Source organism: Dermacentor variabilis, chromosome 8 (assembly GCF_050947875.1).
Source record: "Dermacentor variabilis isolate Ectoservices chromosome 8, ASM5094787v1, whole genome shotgun sequence".
Taxonomy (NCBI): Eukaryota; Metazoa; Arthropoda; class Arachnida; order Ixodida; family Ixodidae; genus Dermacentor; species Dermacentor variabilis.
This window is the reverse complement of record NC_134575.1, coordinates 70039149-70060224: the sequence shown is the minus strand read 5'-3', so window position 1 is coordinate 70060224 and position 21076 is coordinate 70039149. Positions and strand designations below refer to the sequence as shown.

The following is a 21076-nucleotide window of genomic DNA, read 5'->3' as shown; positions in this document are numbered from 1 at the left end:
GTGCACCACGGAGCAGTAGAAAGAGCATTATAGAAGGCGACGCTAACGGATTACTGGAGGCCACGACTAGGTGAGCGCTTCTCCCGCGCAATATAAATACATCCTGAAAATTGAACAGCAAACCTTGTATATTTTAACAAGACACACAAGACTTCGGGGCGCATAAATAATAACAAACACCTACCTTAAGAAATATTGATATTAAGCGCCACTCCTCTACGATGAATGAAAGCACCGCCAACTTTGTTTAGCATAACCACTATTCAGACTTGAAGCAAAGCGCTATGCATATTTGGGTGTAAGTGTGTGGATCCTAGTGGATCTAGCTGTAGGCCATCCAACTCCGCGTGGTGGTATAGATAAGGTCGCATGGTAATTACAAAGCCGAGTCCAGAAAGCGTAGGTGTGAGGTAAAGAATGCCAGAATTTTCTGTCCAGACTATGCCTTATTTATTTGAAACGGTTCTTGCTCTTTTTGCGGGCTTTCTCAGCGCTAGGATCTATCGAATAATTTCTTCAAAACAGAATTCGCCATAAATTCCATCAAGACATAGTGAGAATATCTGAATTGCTTTTAAAGCTTGACAATCTACCGCAGCATCAGTAAGGAAGCACCTTTGAGGCCAATTGTTAAGCATTCGAAAGGATATCGAAGTTTTGAAAAGTGAATGAATTATGTCGTGACCTTTTTCTTGGAAAGTTAGACAACCTTCTAAAGGCTGGAAACGTTGACGTGAAAAGCCCATCAATAATGTTGCTTCGGTAGTATGTGATATCCTAGAAGCACTTGATGCACATGATTAATCCACTTATATTGCAAAGGCTATATTTGCCCCGCTATACGAAAATACGACGTCGTTGGCGTCGACACCTAGTGATGATAGCAAAAATGGCCGATGGCACAAAGAGCAAAAACACGTCCAAAATGATCAAATTCACGTCAGGTTCTGGCAATCAGAAGAAATCAATGGCGCTTAAAAGACAGCGTGATAAGTAGCGGGTTGGGTGTTTTATTTCTTTTGTGAGCGTGATTGCGAGGTCTGATGCTCTCAGCATCTACTCCTTTGTCCGCGTTATATATATATATATATATATATATATATATATATATACAGGTGTGTACGAATATCAAAATTCTCTAAAAGGAATACTTCGTATCGAATGTCGTATAATATTACACGCATGCATGTTTGTTTATTTTACCTTGCGGGAACATTACCATTACATTGTCATTGATAAAGGAGTAAAATAGTAGGTCCTTAAACTAAGAGTGTGTATTTGGCTCATGTTAGCCTTGGAGAATTGAATAACTTTTGCTAGTTGCCGTTCTCGCCGGCCTGTGTCTTATAATACCGCATCAATTTCCCGTGAACTCTGAGGCTTTTGACCGTTTACCAGTCGTCACGCATCGTTTTTGCTGTCATGCAATAACTTCAGGATTGTGGGTCAAATTTGTAAAAGAGTGCAATCACGCTGTTCGCAAACCTGTACGCCTTGCCTTTGAGAAGCTTGTTTGCCTATAAAACAAATGCGTCCAGTGGCCCAGCGAAATTTCCAGGTGAAATTTTGCTTAACTATGCAATTATCGCAAAATTCAACATGAAATTTGATACAGCATTTTACATTGCACAGATTTAAACGCTAACAGCCATATTTGCTCTCGCATATTCGACCTGTGTCGAATATGCGCATCTAGTCTAATATTCAAAATTTTCCAATATTCGCACACCGCTAATAGACACACACACATCAACACACAATATATATATATATATATATATATATATATTTGCGGTTACCGTTTGAAGGACAGGAAACTGAACTATACATGAGCGACAAAGCCCAAGGAAAGAAGCCAGAGTGTTTATTGGGAGAAAATTCAGGGGAGGGGAGGAATAGGGATAAGGTTCCATTATTCTCTGGTAAGTTTCCTATGTTTGGTGCACAGGAAAGTATTATAGAAGATGATAGCCGAAGCGCCAGCAGGACTACCCATGCAGTACACAAGATAGTGATTCACCTGAACCAGTGCTCCAGATTCACGGCCCACGTCCAATAAAGTTATTTTCAAGTGATGGAGGTGCAGGGATCTCCACAACGGCTGCAGCACAGTATCCTGCATGCTACCGCCGACCATAGTAGCCGATGGGGCCCAGTAGACATCAGCAACACCGGCCGACCTTTGCTCCACCACGCATCGCCGAAAAGACCCCTCTGTATTTAGTGGCAAAGACGATTACGACGTCTAGAACTGTCCCACATAGTACGTGAGGGTAAGCACGCACAACTTGGTGGACTATATTTTCCTGCTCAATGATCACTGCTGTTTTCATAACGAAGCTATATATGAATAGTTTCCAGCGTATCGATGTCCATAGACCAAAAACTGTGGCCCAATACCGAAGATAGTGCAGTACTGGGCGGACCGGTGGCGGAGGAGAAGCAGGCTTCAAGCACTCCGCTGCCTTTAAAATATAAGTTTAGTATATTGGGTCGAAATACATCCCGTATCAGATATTAAGCCGATGAGAAGAGATACTACGCCTCCAGCCGCATCGGCCATGTCTACGTTCACACCGACCTCTCATTGTCGGCTTTCCCAGCGCTTCCGTACCTTCATTCCCTCTGCTCTCCCGTGGCGGTGTTCTCGTCGAAACGCCATGCGTGGTTAGTTTCCTCCGAGTTGGTGCGACACCGGTTTGGCGTGGCCTATGTTGTGTGATACCGCTTGTGGTTTTCTAGTGACCTCACAGCGATTACTACACTGCGGGACGTCGATGAACGAACGATCGTCTTGGCTACGGCGAGGCTGTGTGTGCCCTCGGAATGCGTTGAGGTGCGTGTCTGTTACACATGCCGGTATTGGTTAATAAAAGGTGTCGTTCCGCGTTTCGTAACAATACAAGGGTATGTATACCGCCCGGTGCCTCATCATCTTCCGAAGCTCAACATCGTGGAGGGGTGACTAGTCGAGCCTCACCTTACATTTATGTGCATACGGCATTTCACACATGACAATAAACAGCTCGCAATTAGGGGCCCACCTACAGATCTTCACTAGTCATCCACCTCCATCGAGTGGAATGGCACTGATATTTTACGGAACAATGTATATAAAAGGACACATAAATGTAGAGAAATTATTATATTTACTAGTAAACTATAATTCACTTCTGTCAACTTCCGCGTCTAAATGCTCCTGGAGTCGCTTTAGAAACGTTGTGTTGAACTTTAAACTATAAGCAAGCGACCATTAGGAAGCGACGCTAAAGTTTGCGGCGGAATAAAAACATGTTTTTTTCACAACGGGTAGCACGACTTCCACCTGCAGCCAAACTTGTATAAAGGGGACGCAAAACAACCACTTAATTATTACCGTCAAGTCACTGAGAGAACCAGCGTGGGCTTAGGAAAGAAATGTGGCCCTATCATCCCTTTCTTCTTGCTATATATGGATCCGTGGCCTTCTTCAACTGTGAGTGTTCCACAGGCTGTTTAAGATACTGTTTATATGACAACATCGTTTTAATAATAAATTTGTTACTCAAGTATCAGAGGGATTGTGGATTCGATTGACACACATAAAAGGTAACTTGATGTTCATAGAGGCGGTCATCCGAGGGTCATGTGGGCCCTTAAAAACGTTCAGTGCTTTGTTCAAAGGAACACGATGCTACGTGAATTTACGACCTTCTGTGCGTTCAGACCGCGTGCTTGACACAAGAGCTGTGACGATAAAATCGTTTTGCTCATTCGCAGCTGTTCGGATTTGAGTTTGCTATTCGAACAGACAACATGAAACAATTGCCGCCCCTTCCAGTCCGTGAGCATGGTCGGACAGCGAAGCTGTGTTAGTTACAGCGAGTGCTACACCATGCAAGTCATACTTCGCAAGCAGTTTATATTGTTAATCTAGGGCGCGCAGGTCAGCGTCGGCCTCTCAGCACTGCCGTTGAGCTTCGGCTTCACGGGCGCGCAGCTCAGCGTTGGCCCTATGACGACGAACCCGTTCACAAGCCAACTATCACTGACGATCGTTGTAGGCTCCTTCTTTCTCAGGAGTGCGGACTGCTCGTGGTCTTCCCATCGAAGTAACTGGGTTGGAATGGGAGGAAACACTAATCCAAAGCTCCGTATAGTGTGCGCAAAGCCTACCACGGGACATACGGGTGCTACAATCGTTTCGACGATTGGTTGGATTGGTTTGACGATTGGCGTGGCTGCCGGCAATTCATGATGGCGCAAGAAGTGCTGGCCGCCACGTCAATCGTCCTACCAATAATTCAACCAATCGTCAAAACAATTCCAACTTTGGCTTTTATATTACTACAGAAGGTTATACTTACTGACAACGTTCTCACGGAAACATTTTTAATTGTGCAAGAAGTCAGCGCTGCATGTAATCCTTTCCGTGACGCCGCTGTCACCTTTTTGACGCAGACAATGTCAGGCGCTGTTGAGCTCCAAGAAGTGTAGAAGCGACAAGACTTCATGTTGAGGCAGAACTTTTGAGTGACTATCTACGCGAAGAGAAATTAACAACACGCGTGTTAGGTTTTCTAACTGTTCTTTTACGCGTTTGCGTAAACCTGTAGAGAGATCCGTGAAAGAAGACGACAGAAGTAAAAAAAATGAAACAACCATAATACCACACCCAGACTTAACATATGAAAAGCAAAACCACCAAGCATAGAAATCTTGCTGATAACCAGAGTTCGTTGGATGCCATACGCGTAATTGAATATGTCACATGTCAAGCCGTCTTTTAGCATGCGTCACCTAAAGAAAATATCCAAAGCAATTTCGCACTGACCGAGCCCTTATGACGCGGAATGTAGCCACGCGGGAGCGGTACATTCCGATGTTTAGACACCCTCTCGGTTGTCTGATGGTCAGCATGATCCAGCATGACTTAAAGAATAGCCGTATAATGGGGGACCAAGTAAGCCAGAGCAATGTTATAAAAGCTGCGTCAACTCTTTCTACTCAAACTGTTGTTCCAAAGGGATCTCGTCTCACTTGGCGCTGGATCAGTCACAAGAAGCTTGACTGGCAGCGCAAAGGGCCGAGGCAGCGATCAGGTAACATAGGGAACGAAAGTTGTGATTACGTGGCTAAGCAAAGAGCGGTTAGCTCTATAAACGGGTCGGCGAAGATTGAGAGTGAAAGCTAAAAGACCGCTGCACGGCACTGAATGTTTGCTGGATTTTTGCAGTGCGCCCCAACTTGTATTTTCTGAATAAAACTTTCACCGTGCAAAGGGAGGCAACAAACGTAGTAGGTAGTGGCCGCATTGTCTGTATTTGTCTTTGGTCTCCGCCAAACCAGCACTGTCAGCTGAGTCTTGCTGAAGGGAAGGAGGCTCCGCTAGGGTCTTTAATTTCCGGACTGTCGCCATTATTGTAGCCGAATGACACCTTTCGTCAGAGGCGAACCCAACACCGACTATGTTATATACATGATTATTCCAAGAGCTAAGTGAAGTTCGTGCATTGCTCGGCAAGAATTCTAGTCCGACGACGTCACCCAATTTGCCGTCTTCTCCAATTGCAAGACCAGCCTCACCCGCTGTGGTTGCTTAGAGGCTGTCGTGTTGGGCTGCTGAGCACGAGGTCGCAGGATTGAATCCCAGCCACGGCGGCCTCACGTCGGTGGGAGCGAAATGGGAAAACACCAGTGTACTTAGATTTAGGTGCTCGTTAAACAACCTGAGGGGGTCGAAATTTCCGGGGTTTTCCACTACGGCATGCCTCCTAATCAGAAAGTGGCTTGGACATGTGAAACCCCCTAATGGAATTTTCTTTTTAAACCATCCTCCCAAATTAGTTTCGCGGCCCTTCCTTTCTAATTGGTCACATCTGAACAAGAGTAGCGAAAGTCTCGCTCTAAACCCTCTTTTTGTGCAAAGCGCGATGCCCGATGGACAATTTTATTTAGTACGCCAAATTCTAAAGGCACCCGTAGGCAAAATGAGAAAATGTTTACCACAATACTTGTCTGAACACAAGCGAACTTACATTATTTATGAGGCTGAAGGTATTAAGGTCTGTGTTCACATCGGGCATTGCTCGTGAACGCGACCTTGTGTGTGGCTGATTGCCTGATTGCTAATGGCAGTACCGTTGACGCTGATTTTAGGTTGGATTCTGGCCAAACTTTTTTATTGCAATTAGCAATCTAGCGTACTTACTACGCTTTAGTGTGATGCTGTTGTCTGCTAGCTAGACCCTGAACCTTCATTCTCGCTCCCGAAACAGGACGCGCGTCTGATTCATCCCGGTTTGAACGAAAGCTCTTTTAGCTGAGAACAAAAATTTAGATTTTGTTCCTCAATACGGGTTATACACAATCGCTGCGTAGTTGATTCAGATATACTGAATGCAAATTCTACAACGATAGCCGGAATGGAAGCTGTTTAGGGGCCATTTTCAGGGAATCTTTCCTTCTGGCTTACAGTTGCATAGACGCAGGGGACTTTGGTGGCCAGTGGGACTTAACTCGTTGCAGTTGGGAGGCTGCGTTCAATGAAGACCTTTTGTGGTCTGCGAATGTGACGAGCTTGAAGAACAGACCATTATATGCACAATCAATAACCAATCCCCGAATAGCCACTACAGATTTCTACAGATAACTACAGTTTTCAGCAATACAGCGCATGTCTACATTGCCTAATTGCTAAGCCTATTGGCATTGACAGTCATCGTGCGATGAATTGTGATGGAATTTTTGTTCACTGTATTTTCGAGCGCCATGTCAAACTTTCCCCTGCGCACAATAGCTTCGCACGCCTGCCTATGAAAAGATGCGCCGTTTCTTAAAGGACACGAGCAGGCATCCGACCCATAGCTCAATCTTCTGCTCGCGTTGGTAAGTAAAATGCAGCTTGTTTCGTTGTGTTCCGTGGTTAACAGTATTTAATAGGGCGAACGCCTCAAATGCCTCATACCTCCGATGGCCTTGAATAAACGCGTCGTCTTGTCCAATAGTACAAAACTATCATCATCAGCAATGGTCTATGCCCTCCTAAGCAAGCAAGAAATGCAATGGCTCATCGCTCTCGTAATGCAGAGGCTATGAGCACTATAAGCATACAGTGCATAATAAATTCAAATCATGCATGCAACAAAATTCAGTTGAAGTCCGGCGTACGTGTTGTCTTTCTTTTCTAGTCCTTGTTCAATTGTGCGCTGGAACGATGTTTCATAATGCCAGAAACGAGGCGTTTAGTCGAGCTTTGTAAAAAAAGAAACAATGTGACATTCTCAATGGCTAATACCTTGATAAGCAATGGCTCATACCCCCTTAAGACTGAGGCTACTAGCGTTCAGCAAAGTAAAGCAGGCAGTGCACACATTCATTGAAATCACCCATGCACCACACAGGAAAGCGTACTTTTCAATCACCTGCTGAGAGGTTGCATCATAAAGTCGCAGAGAGATTTCGTTGGCGCTAGTCTGAACCCGCTAAACAAGCGCGCTCAGCTCAGCTAAGCGTCAAAAACGAGCCTGATAAGCTGAACTGCGAAAGTGAAAACGTGACGATGTGAGACGGCGCATTACTAAGTGTACCAGCAGGCTTCGGCTTCACGTGTTGCAGGAGTGGAACATGCTGCCAAAATTTGTGCACTACTACTAGAACTATGTCCACTGTACCACTGAAATCGCATGACATGCTGCACTTCGGCAAACAAAGCATGATATTTTATGCTTATCACTTCGTGCATGGAACATGAAATGAATGCTGTACATACATTTCGATCCTGATGAGATGCTGTTCAGAGAACGCACGAAAACAAAACATTGCGCTATCTCTATCTGAAGGGCGTCTTATACGTTGTCGTTAAACACAAAGGTCTGTTCTCCGATATAATAAATCTGTGAAGAGTAATAAAACGCTGGCTCCGTGACTCATAATGCATTTTAGTTGTTATTGTATGCTGAATTTATATGGGTATTTATTTAGCCATGAAATACGTCCTATTTTATTTTACTTAAATATATCTTGTAACTCGAGATTTGTTGTATTGTGAATATTAGAGGTCTGTCTTGAAGTCCCACATCTGTGCCAAAGAAAAAGACTTATCAAAGCAACGCATTGCGTACAGTACTCCCATTCTTAATGCGTACTTGTAGGTTGCTTTACTGCCGAGTCACTGGATATGCAAAAAAATGCTGCACCGAAAACTAAGATGGTCAATCGGACAATGTAATACTTAACTGAGCCGATGCCACAGATGTAACGAAAACATTATGGAGCCGGGAGACTAAGTGTTAGGCGCAATGAAATGGCTGGGCGATTTGTACGTACGTTGTGTAAAATTTAATATAATTTCCGGTGTAACGCCTGCCGAACTGCCCGGTACTGCGAGCGCAATATTAGTGCTAATGCTACAATAACACAACAAAAATGGTGGTATGTGGAGTTTTAAGCTGCACCTATTGAACCATAATAGGCGAACGCATTTGGTGTACCACTGCTTCGAAATATATCCCTAACTTTGAGTAGAAAATGTGGAACACCTTCGAAACAATTGTAACAATTTTACGTTGCCTGTATTCACATTTGCCAAATCGCTCTGAGTTAGGTGTTCCACGATCTGCAGTTTTAAAAATGCGATATCTCATTTTATTTAGAATGAGGGATAGTCAGCTTCATGCTTCAGTTCTTAGAAAAAGTGCCACTTTCATGCATTCTTTTAAACAGCAAGACCTGCATGAACTTCAACGCAGTGTCTGTGGCTCGGCTAAATCCTAAAAATGATATTGACCTCGGTCAGGTGCTTGTTTCAACAGCATTTCTGCATTTTATATGCATGCATTTGCCCATGTATATTGAAGTTGTGTCTGAAATAATCCTGCGTTTTAGGTCGAATATCATGCGTAGAAGAACAATTAGTGCATGTTGGAGTAAAATAAAATGTCAGAGTAGTGAAGGTTATAGTGGAGCTCACAAGTGCACCCTAAACCTTATACATAAGGGCATGTTCTCGTAAATACCAGCTAAATTTTACTATGGTGTTTCTACTTGTGTACTAGAAAATATTTTTAGCAATTTTGATTCTTATTACGTATATTGCAGACGATGATTCCATTATTGCTGCTTATTGTCAGGAGGGAAATGCAATCTTGTGATGAAACATGAAAAACCAAACCTTACAGTTATTGTCAAGGCATCCTGCTAACAGGCCTGTAGTAAACATTTCGACATTCATGAAGTGCAGTATGTAATATATCAAATACTTCCCTTTTTTACGCTTCGCCAAATCAATTTTGATTGAGTTTTGTTGAACGAGACATTTGATAACCTACTAGGAGCATTTAAATACATGCAGCGTTTCATGGTATTGGACATTACGTTGAATAACCGACGGTATTTTTCACTTTCTTTTTTTTCGACTTCGTGATGGATTCCAAGGCAGGACGACCGGCGTTATTATAATGGTAAGCGTTGCTCAACGTGTTTTAGAAACAAAAGTAAGCTAAAAGAATTTATTGCGTGCGTGAAGAAAGAACATCCCGGACAAAACACAGCGTGGAAGGAAAGCCCATGTAAGCCTTAAGCTCACCTGAAGAGCGTTGAAAGCCATGAAGCACGTATACACAACGCAGATTAGTCGAAGTTTTTAGGTACAAAGTAATACTTCATTCTAGAAATAACGACTGAATTTCGACCGATATTCCGGAAGATGACACGCAGACATTTTTGTCGAACTTAGTCGCAAAAACAAGGTCCCTTATGACCACGCTGCGAGAAACGCGAACAAATGTGTCCTAGTAATAGGAAATTTGTGGGATTTATGGAAAAAGAGTACCAAAATACGATCTAAACAAGAACATTATCAAGCATTAACCCATTCGCAGAGGCTACAACTGGAAAACCGTCCTTGGTTTCTGATACTCTAAAAAAGCAAACTTATCTCAGCAGTGAATGGCCTACTACGAAAACACGATGCCTAAAATGTTCCCACAATGCAGATTACGCCCAATATGCTGAGCATATAAATTATTCAAGATGTAGAAAGTTGGAACCTACAAAAATAAGAAAATTTCCCTTGCTGAAATTGCATCAATGAACGAAGGAAGTATATAAATAGAAGTAAGAATATCGACAGTTGTAGAAAAAATTTCGGGGCTGATCGAATATGGCTAAGCCTTGTATACATTCGTATTGTGAGCGCCCTGCTGAAACATTCTCGTGCAATCTAGGCTAATTTTAAAAGAAAGTCTCAGTTCCGGCCGAAATACGAATCATTGATTGCCATAGCATATAAATGGGCAACTATACGCAGCAGGTTTAGTAGTTTTATCCTCTATATAAATTATTGCAAACATTCGCTTATTAATTAAACTATGAAGCACCTTGTCAAGCGCGTGTAGAAAAACACTAACACATCTCACTCGACCACCGCGTACACTGGCTGTGAGAACACTGGTGTGGCCCCTGTCAGTCCATCTCCATCTTCCTGCGAAGAACATGTTTCCCGCCTGGTACAGTGTCTCGAGCGTGTCCGCGTCAACACCGAAGTCTAACACGACTTCAAGGATTATTATGACGCACCTGATCACGCAGTTTTCTACCCAACCTGGCGATGAAGTGCTGATCTGGGGTGCTATGCAGGATTCGCCGAGTTTCGAGAAACTCGGGCTTTTCAAGAGTTCTGGCGATGCCCAAGATGAAAGAACTAATGGTTTGTCCCTCGGCAAGCATTCAGTTTCGTTGGTCTATCGAAATTCGCTCTTTGTGGCTGTCATCCCTTGGGCGTTGCCTTATGCGCGGCCGACAAGCTGGAGCTCACGTGATCATACCGTCGGTGCATGGTCGGTGCCGTCTTTCACTTATTTGTCGTTCCACATAGCGCACTACAAGCACAAGCAAGTTACCAAATGAATGCATTATTAGTCACTTTAGTGTGGTTTATAAGCATTTTTTCAAGCTATACCACGAGAACACATATCCCCCCTCCCCCACTAATCCTTCCTTTTGAACGGATTGATGCGGCTCACTACATGCTTGCGCTCGAATTTCCGAGCACCTATTGGTTCGCGCCTGGTATTCACGCTCGAATTTCAACAGATCGCTCGTTGCTCGAGCCAAATTAAGGTTGCAAGACAAGTGAGCGTCGGTGAGCGCAGAAGTTATTTGCTGCGCACTTACCGTGCAAGCACGTAGGAATGCCGGAGCACGCTCATACACGCAAAGGGTTAGAAAGCTACGCTTTATTTTCTTTTAGTTTGTGATGCGCCTTCATACCGACTAGCACCCAGCGATGGCTTCTAACAACCGAAGGAAAGATTCTTCATACTGTGCAGCCCCGAGCGATCCACGGCTTCTAACAAACGCAAGAAAGGGTCTTTGCAGCCCACATGACATTTTATTACCTGTCACCAACTCCATGTCACGTGGCATTCTAGTAGCGGCACAGCTACCCTGCAGCCACAGCTTACGAACAAGCGCTTGACAATTTGAAAATAATTTCTGTTTTTTCGTGTGAATACGCTTGATAGGTTCCATTAATTTCCCGCTGTGGTTGTCTCTCAACGCAGATTGATGCTCGTCTCGTAAGCATCCGCTAAATCTGTGATACAGTTGTACGCGGCCTATGCGTGACAGTGAATTTTGGTTCCCGGTTGAACATTGGCCGCAATAATGTGGCCTAGCAACGCCGCATCTCGCCGGTCGACCTTGATAAGTCTCAGCTCCGCTGTGGTCACGCAGACTATGCCGATGACCTATGGTCCATGATCTGCAACACTGCCGTAACTTTCGCCGCTGAGCGGAATAATGTCGCCCATGATCAGGCAGCAATTGTACTTTTGTTTGCCGCGATGAAGGAACTTGGCAGTTTGTACTATGTTCCTAGGGCCACCAAATGGAGTTCGTGCCAGAAGCTCATCCCGCACGACCACACGGGCATGGTTCTTCCGGTCGGCGATGGCGTGCTCAGACAGAGGAAACAAGTCGCCGGTCGTCTCCTTGAACAGTCACACGTCTGCACTGTTGCTCATGCAGTATGTGAGGCAAACCACTTGCCGCCTGGAGAGGTGGACGTTGGATGGCAGAGGCGGTCCGTGTAGGCAAAGTAACTTCTTTGCCTCTCTGCCGGTGCAGTGCAGCAGTGCCCTGTAACTGCGACATCTCCTCTCGGCACCTGTCGCAATGGAAGAAAGCCCGACGTTCATTCTGAGTATTTATCATATGTGACCACTTCGCCTTCTGAGGTTGGTGTGTCCGGAGTGAACACCAGGTCCTTGCAGGTCCCCCAGTACTCCAATGTGCTCTCAAAGCGTAAATTTGCTGTCTTTGCAGACGAGGGGGTTTGCCTAATTCGGCACACTGCCAGCGCAGTGACGATTTGGAAAGGCGCAAATTACACTGAAACTCTAGGTCAGTCGTGTAGGTGAACCGGTCTAGTTAGTCATATAGACTCTTGCAGCCGTTGGATGTAACGACACAGACTGCTGCTGCCGCCGCCATGTTCCTGTGTTCAACTAGGCCGGTAAGGGGGGGGGGGGGTGTTCGCGATTGTACAAGTTTGGCAAGAGTTCACCGGTTAATCAAAATCATACGCGAGGCCGCGCGAGGCACGTGACTCTTGTGCGCACCATCACCACGGTTGGCACATGCTCACTTAGTTTTCGCCAGCAGCAACGCGGTACTGAGTTGAGAGGCATAGTTTGATCGCCGAAAGAAAACACGCACAACGCACTGTCATCGGCGATGTACTCAGCACCACAATAAAAAACAATGCGCCAGCTGTCGCTGACTTATGCATATCTTCTGGGCTGAGATGGCAGCACAACACGGTTTCATCGCATGCGACGTAGTGCGCAGCAAATGATTATAGGCACGCCACTGTAGCTGTTTGCAAGGCGTCGAAGCGCAGTGGTGTACGACGATGGTGCGCGAGGCATAGTTCTGTAACGACAACGTATCGCAGCTGTCGCTTGAGAAGGCTGGTGTGTCATCGGTGATGTAACGGAGCGGCAGCATCGCAAACACGGTCAGCGCCGAGAATCACTAGCTTTTCTAAACCCAGTGGGACGGCATTTCCTCACAACCACGGCGCACTAAACCATTGCGAACACCTTCCTTTGTTAAAATTCTCAATTCAAAACTGCACACAAAGGCTCTCACCAGCCAAAAGGCGAGTGTTGCGGTGCCATTACGATGTCCATATACAATTGTTGTTAGCACCAACAGACGCAATTCGTAAGCATTCTGAAGTGCACAACACACACAAATACCGCGTACGTTCGCACAGAGGCAACTTCTGTGCGGAAGCGAGAAAAAGCGATGAATTTTGTCTCTAGGCAGCACGTTCTTATTCGCAATGCATCGCTGAGGCTTCGCGCACACAGATACACTGGCACATTTTCACTGTGCTGCGTCACTACGGACCACAGAACACGTACCATACTGTCCTTTTGCAGAGACCTCCGTTGCTCCTGTCTCTATGGATAGAGTGTCGTTATAGTCCGTAAGGCTGCGGCCCTAATAGATTCAGTGAAGCGCCTGCAGTGAACAGCCATGCCGCGGCGCTGCGTTGCCATTTCCCTAATACACGGAGAATGGTCTGGTTATTCTCATGACTGATTTTATCAAAAATAGCACTGCAGCGCCCCCTGGCGACTGCTCATTGCATGAACCCCTGGCGCCTGCAACCCTCTAGATTGCATCCGCTTTTAAGCTTTCACCTCACTGCAGCCACTTGCGGAAAAAAGTCCTAAATTTATTATTTTCCTCGATCTCCGTTTGTCATCAGAAATTTATAACATTCAAAACGAGAAACACCTACCTTAAGAAATAAAGTGTCTGTTAATTCATTTGCTGTTTTTTAACGCATTCGACTTAGGGGAAGTGTAGGTGCAAGAATGCACCGCATGTGCCCTGTTCGCATTCGACGGAGGAGAGAAAGATAATGCCCGAAAGAGGAGGCACGCCTTTGACGTTCCCAAGAAAAGCGTGGAATGCGGCTCAGGGCAAATGTGCAGATAGAGCGCCGGACAGTCACGGTATTGCTATGATTTGATAATACATTGATAATAGTACGCGTCATTCGCGCGCTCCGTTGCGCAGCTTTCTGTGCTTGAAACACGGAAACAGTGTACCGCGATGGGTGCAATCATGTTATATGCGGCTTTTTCTCGACATAATTTTTTTGACCTGCTCTTTGTGCGTGTTCCATGCTATTTCCGTTCACTGACTGCCGTCGAGCAAACTAGGCTGTGAACTAGAAACACTTCGTAGCGGGAGAAGTTCGAGTTCCATCATTTTGTTGGCCTATACGCGGTCCTTCAAAATACTTCTCTCGTTATTTCTTCTGTTACTCGTGGCCGCTTGGATTGGCGCACCACGTGCGCCGATCCAGGCGGCCATGTGTGACTTCTGTGGTGTCAACTGACCGCCTTTGGCGCTCTACCGAAGTTGGCACAGTTCTCGCATGAAACGCTTCACGCGGCGTTCTCCGTCCCGTTAGGCTGCTCTTGTGCGGAAGAAATCAGTGTGGCCATATATTATTCACTCCGTCATCTGTGGATTATCAACATCCTACGCGTACCCTTCACCTTTATCGCACGTGTGGACGCATCGTCAGCGTGGGCTTTGGTTGGGGTCCTTCGCCGTTTCATTGGTGCTAAATAAATATGTGAAGATACATACATACATACATACATACATACATACATACATACATACATACATACATACATACATACATACATACATACATACATACATACATACATACATACATACATACATACATACATACATACATACATACATAAATGCACAATTCAACCAAAGGAGGTGTGTTCTGGAAGACCATCAGTTGGACTTCACTCCTCAAAACGGCAGGACACGTGCCGAGTTAGTCCCCGAATAATATTTAACATTGCGACGAAGGTGATTAAAATCACGAACCTCGGATCTCAAAGAAATGCGACGTTATGCAGGTGCATTTTCGCATTTACCCCTAGATCGCCATTGTATGTTTCTATATTGAAACTTGCTTGCAGAGTTTGAGGAAGCTTTTCGTACGTGTCTATCTAACACCGCACATGTTTAAGAGTATGGCTGTATCCTCTACCAATGTTCCAAAGAAAAATAGTAGTTTGTGAGCGTAAGGAACTGACACGAGCCGGCACCACTATTTAAAGGGGCGCAACAAATACAAACGACGCAGCGTCTCTGGCTCATGTCAATTGCACCTGAAAAATCCGCCCTACGTACACAGATTCAAGCCCCCACCCGCCAAGGCCAGCTCCTATGAAAGGATCGCTTCGGTTCTCCTCCATCTGCATGTAAAATTAGTGCATCAACTGAAAAGGGTGCTAACTGCCACTGAGCTTACGAAACGCGAATGCAAATGAACCGAAGCCGAACATCGTCGGTAAGCAGCTCGAGCCGCTCTCTTAGAGCAGATGAGGCTGCCCGCCTTCTAACGACGTGGTGCCAGAACGAAGTAACACAGGAATATCATCTTGGATCAGAGCCGGACAACGACTACTCAGTGGCGGGCGATGGCTAATGTCGCTCGAGCCGTTGTTCGTGCGTGCGTCCGTCCGCGTTAATGCTCATTTCGAGAAGGATTGTGTGAAGGACCGCTTTGTCTGCTTTTGTTGCATCTGTGGCAGCCTCGGGTTTGATTGGGACGTTTATTAAATCCAAGAGAGGTTCGTGCCCATTCGGGAACTACACTTTTCAACAGACAACGTTGCAGACTTGGTGCTGTGCTCGAGTGGCAGAACGCACTTGAACAGGACCAAACTGCTTCGCCTTTCTCGCTCGCACGGATTCACGTCACCGGGGAAGAGCCCCCTCCCCCTCCCCTTCCCCACATGCCTCCAGTGAATGCACGTCACAGGCAATGTACTTTTCTGAGCAAGTGGCGAGAGGCATCAATAGGATCGGTGTCGATTCAGTGGGATGCGATAGAACTCTGTCCGGGCAAAAACGACATGCCGTCCAAGGATGCTTCGTGCTTCATGAGAAAATTTACCAATGCCTTAGTGTACGGAGTACCAATGTCGCGACTTGTTGCGGAAGCAACGGTGGATGGAGTAGAAGGTTTGTCTGGCCAAGGCAGTGTTTGAAAAGCATCAAAGATAAAATGAGAGACTGGTTATATGTCCACGCAGCAGTTGACAGTGGTGACTTGACGCAAAACCGAATGTCTGCGTGTTTTTTTTTTGTTTTACTTAGCACTACATTGAGAGAGATGTAGTTCCATTTCGTCTGCTTGTTTCCACGTCATGCTGTTGTGTGCTCAGACACTGAAACTACTTGATTTTCGACCATGTTATAGAACGCGATCATGATCTGTGATCTGCTTGTGTCTGCCTCAGTGTTTGTTAAGCATTCATTTATGCCGCTAGTGAGGTGCTCTTGTGCAGAGCGCGGAAAATTGGCCGCTGTGCGAAACAACGCAAACGCAACAGCTCGCGCGCGACACCGTCAGCGGAAGTTTTCCGTTAAAAAAAAAAATCGAGGGGAAATATTGAAAACGGGGCTCATGACGTATGCCTCAAGCCATCCTCGAGCTCCGGTATCGGAGAACCTAGGGGCGGTAATTCTACTAGTAAAGACTAGACAGAGCAAGCAGAGAGAGTGTCTCTATTGGTAGTGTCGCTCGCCTTCTCAAATCATGGGTTTGCGGCACTCAAATATCTCTCTCTCGGCAATTAATGAACTAATTTGAAGAATTCTTGCGACAGATTGCTCCCTAGAGGGGATGTGACAACTTTCAGGGTATAACCGAAATTTGCTACGTGGCCTGGTGAGGAGCCTTTTAACTTCTAAAATAAACTTGAACTACACGCCATGGTGTCGTACAATAGATGGAGCATTCAAGGCACGCGCCGCTCTTCCGTAGCATTCGCAGTGCAATACATTGAAGAAGCAGCGGTATCATCGCGCAGAGCGTGTTTGGTTGCCAATATTTCCGCTTCTGCTGGACGCAGTGAAGTACTTTTTGGGACAAGGTATTTCTGAAATAGCCTAATTTCCTAATAGCCTAATTTGGAAATAGCCTAATTTCCACTTCTCCACTTTGATAAACAGTCACTCAGGGTTCAAGGGTTGCGCACGACGTTCATGCTGCCTTCCGTGGGATTTATCAATACCACACAAAAGTTATTTAGTGCGTATTGCATTTACATTTCATAGACACCGTGAATCTCAAATTTCAAATGATGTTTCTTTTGTAAAACAAAAGAGATGTATTGTAAACCGGAGACAAAATGCTATTTAAACATCGGTATGTGGGCTGCTAATAACTCAAGTAACCTTGCTCTTACGTATCCAGTGGAGTTCATTCTTGACGGTGTCCTTTTCTTGCTCTTTTATTCATACTTTTCACCACTGCATATCTCTTAGTCTTTAGAGGAACGTTTATTTATTTATTTACACATACTGCTGCCGAATTGGGTTATCGCGGGAGCGGGTTTGTACATTGGATATAACAAAAAAACATTTTTCTCTGCAAATCAACTTCAACATAGTAGGAATCATAATTTCAAAGTAAGACATACAATGTTAAATAATAAACACAGCATGAATGAAATTAGTAAAAACTCCTCTAAAGGTTTACAACGTAGTTTCACTTGGTAGTAAGTTCCATTTTTCAATTGTACAAGGAAAGAAGCTATACCTAAATAGGTTAGTACGCGGTTGAAATGGCGCAAGGTTAAGTTCGTGGCTGTTCCTAGTAGGTTTAAATTTGTCAGGAGACACATAGTTGTTCTTTAATTAGTATCGTGGGGTGTTAATCATGTGATGCAACAACTTAAGGCATTCATAATCACGCAGCCCGGACATAGATTGTAGACCTAGTGCAACTAGGTGAGATAACGGTGAAAAGTTCCAGTCAAAACGGTGGCATATGAAACGGATTGCATTCTTTTGAACCGACTGGAGGGTGTTATCGTCAAATGCTTCATAAGAATTACAGATTAGGTAGCCATATTGGAGAATGCGTCGGATGAGCGATTTATATGATAGCATATTTGTTTCACGTGGACCTTTCCCCGATGTAAGATTTAGGTAGCCTAATTTCTTTAGTGCTTTATTGCATGTGTATTCAATATGCCTTGAACATAACATGTTAGGAGTGAAGATGAGGTCAAGGTACATGCATTCGGCGTCCCGTTCAAGGGAAGAGCCATAAAACGAATAGTCATACAAAGAAACAGAAGTGCGCTTACTAAAAGGTAAAGTGACTGTCCTTACAAAGTTTATATTAATTTGCCATTTGTTGCATCACCTGCAAAATTGTGCAAAAGAAACGTTAAGTGAAAGGTGGTCAACTTTCGTGTTAATTACGATATAAAGAACACAGCCGTCAGTATAAAGGCGGATTTTCGCCGACATATGATTCAGCAAATCATTTATATACACTAAGAACATAAGTGGCACCAGCACAGAACTCTGGGGAACTGCGGGCGTCAAATTTACTCCAGACGAGTTTAAGGAAATAAACGCAACATAATGGGAATGATTACGTAAAAAGCTAGCGACCCGTCAATCAAAGAATAGTTATTAGGCGTAGCGCGAAGCTTATTTAGATGTTTTGACTGCGTAACTGTGTCGAATGCCTTGGAAGATCTATGTGAATGGCATTTATTCAATTTTCAGTGTCAATAGCGTGTGAAATATCATGCGAGAATTCTACGAGCTGAGATATTGTACTAAACCTGCGACTAAAATTATGCTGGGCATCACTAAATGTGTTATTATTTTCAATGAACTCCATAATATGCTTAAAGATTATATGTTCAATATGTTTACATAATTGAGATGTTAATGAAATCGGGCGATAGCTTAATGGTAACTGCTTGTTGCCGGATTTGTACAATAGAAGAATTTTCGCCACTTTCCGAACCAAAAGAACTGTCGAAGTAGATAAGCACTTTTTTAAAAAAATTACAGTCAAGTATTCACAACTCCAAGCACAATATGTAAGAAGAAAATCGTTGTTAATGCCATCGGGGCTGCAAGATGGTTTAATTTCTGTTAATATATTTGATTTAACAAGCATTCGTGTGTAAGGAAGAAGAAATAAAGCAATGACGATATTTTAGACTAAGTTCTTTGGTATTTTGCCATTTAGAGGGTTAAGGCGCGCTTCAGCTTCAGAGTATTAGTTCGAAAACCTCAAATGCATTTTTTTCTGTCTAATAGGATACTACTTGTAGAATGCAATGATAGCATAATAATAGCTTTAGGAACAACAGTAAGTTCACAATGACGACTTGAGTGCACCTGTCCTATACATTATTACATACATTCAGTAGTTTCTATTTGGACTCTCGTACGGATCGTCTTTGAGTTTTCATTTGTGCTCTTAACCAAACAAGAGTCCCCAACAGATTTTACTAATCAAGCTATTGAGGGAGTCTGACCAAACCAAGGTTGTTACCATATGTTCCTCTTCCCCTGTTTCCGCCTGTTTCCTATTCCAGATATATTAGTCGAACAGTTCCTGTGATTTTTAAAACGCGGCATACTAGATTAGCCGCGCCTACATAATTAGCTAAATTATTTTTCGATTCCGTTTGTTATCTCGGCTGCTGTGTAGAACCCCAAAATTAGTACCCCAATTGTTCACGTTTACTCTAATAACTAGAAACTTTTATTTGTCTCTCCCTCTGTCATTTGCACTCAGTGTACCACCTCTCTCTCTCTTTGACGCTAGCTACGCGCACCTCACCACCGCCTATTATCCTTCCATTTTGATTGGGGAGAGGGAGAGTGAGCTAAGCATACATCAAAACGCTGCATAGGAAAGCAGTTGCTTTGCTTACAAAGAGCTGTCACCTTATCGAAACGTAAGTCTTAAGCGACATTCTAGTTGGGCTACTCCTCAATAATTCAAATTTTTTCTCTTTCTTTCAACATCCGTCTTCCTTGAATTCCGCAGCCTGTATTCCATATTCGCATAAAGAGGGTTTGACTCAAAATAACACCCCTCACTAAGTGCCAACTGCGCAGGCCATAAAGGCAGATAACCACAAACTTTTAGCTAGACTTTGGCGAAACTGCCAACACCAAGCGCTTCCGATAACATGCATAAACAGGCTCAATAACATTTTCCGTGGTACAAATTCCAATAAACTAGTGTTTCTTCACATCTTTACCGTGTCGAATTTCTATTGTCGAAAATTTTATGACTCAATATAGAAAACTATCACTTTTTTTCCAGCCTGCTGTCGCGGGTAAAGATATTTTTCTTGTTGGATACTCTTCTAACCTGACGAGCCGGACAATAAAGTGCGTAAGTTCAAGCTACCATGACCGGGAAGGCGAATGGGTGAAACGAACGCTGGACTTCACCTATATATTGGTGAGCAATGCCTGTTATATTTATTCCTACGTAACATCTTCCAGCGTCGCATTGCACCTTTCCTCTCCCTATTACTTGCAGTTTCAGCGCTCTAATGAGACAAAACCAAGCTTGCATTCCTCTTTCAAGATATCGCATACTAAGGCTTTTATTTTGTCATAAATTTACCTCCAAGAAAAATATTCGCGGTCATAAAATGAATTTTGAGAGAAATTATCCTTTGCGTTACAGCTTTCGCTTTTATTGAAAATTTTAGCAGTGGGAAAAACTGATGATGGGCATTAAATACCAGGAGTTACTTATACGATTTTGTATCCTCTCACGTGCTGACTGCGCGCAGAGGTTGTAAAATTATGCACCTCGTGTGAGGGAACATACAAGCATACTAATTATTACAGAAGTGATGCGCAGCATTGTTCATTGCTTCAATCGATCTTTTAATTGCTCACCAAGTTCAACCTTTTATGACTCTGTAAGCAAGCATATTTAGGTACCAAATGCGTCATCGGGTTATTGCTCACAGGATGAAAATTTTAGTTCTCCCGTTTGCCAGACGTATGTGTGTGGAAAATCTCCAAGAAAGACGTACCCATCGACAATGTAACATACAAGTGAAATTGTGAAGGCAGCAGTACCTCTTCCGGTGGAGGTACTACACCTTCGACCCATCTACACACTCCGTTTGACGCCTCGAAAAACGACTCGATTGAGGGCCGCTTCAGGCACGCCATTCCT

General features: G+C 44.2%; 1 protein-coding gene and 1 non-coding gene across 4 annotated transcripts in view; one reads left to right on the top strand and one right to left on the bottom strand.

Moving 5' to 3' along the window:
• Window positions 1–2382: 2382 nt before the first annotated feature.
• Window positions 2383–2567, bottom strand: LOC142591778 (U2 spliceosomal RNA). Its single transcript, XR_012830525.1, has one exon. It is a non-coding gene; the product is annotated as a U2 spliceosomal RNA (small nuclear RNA).
• A 752-nt stretch (window positions 2568–3319) lies between these two features.
• The window catches only part of LOC142590317 (japanin-like-RA1), an 86829-nt gene continuing 69072 nt past the window's right edge, over window positions 3320–21076 (top strand). Inside the window, exons 1-3 of one of the 3 annotated variants that reach the window (XM_075702349.1) lie at window positions 3333–3475; window positions 9415–9440; window positions 20201–20341. In XM_075702349.1, coding sequence (XP_075558464.1) covers window positions 3418–3475; window positions 9415–9440; window positions 20201–20341 — 225 coding nt within the window. In that variant the 5' untranslated portion in view covers window positions 3333–3417. Of the gene's footprint in view, window positions 3476–9414; window positions 9441–20200; window positions 20342–21076 lie in introns of all 3 variants that reach the window. The other 2 variants (XM_075702347.1, XM_075702348.1) reach the window with 2 other exon arrangements.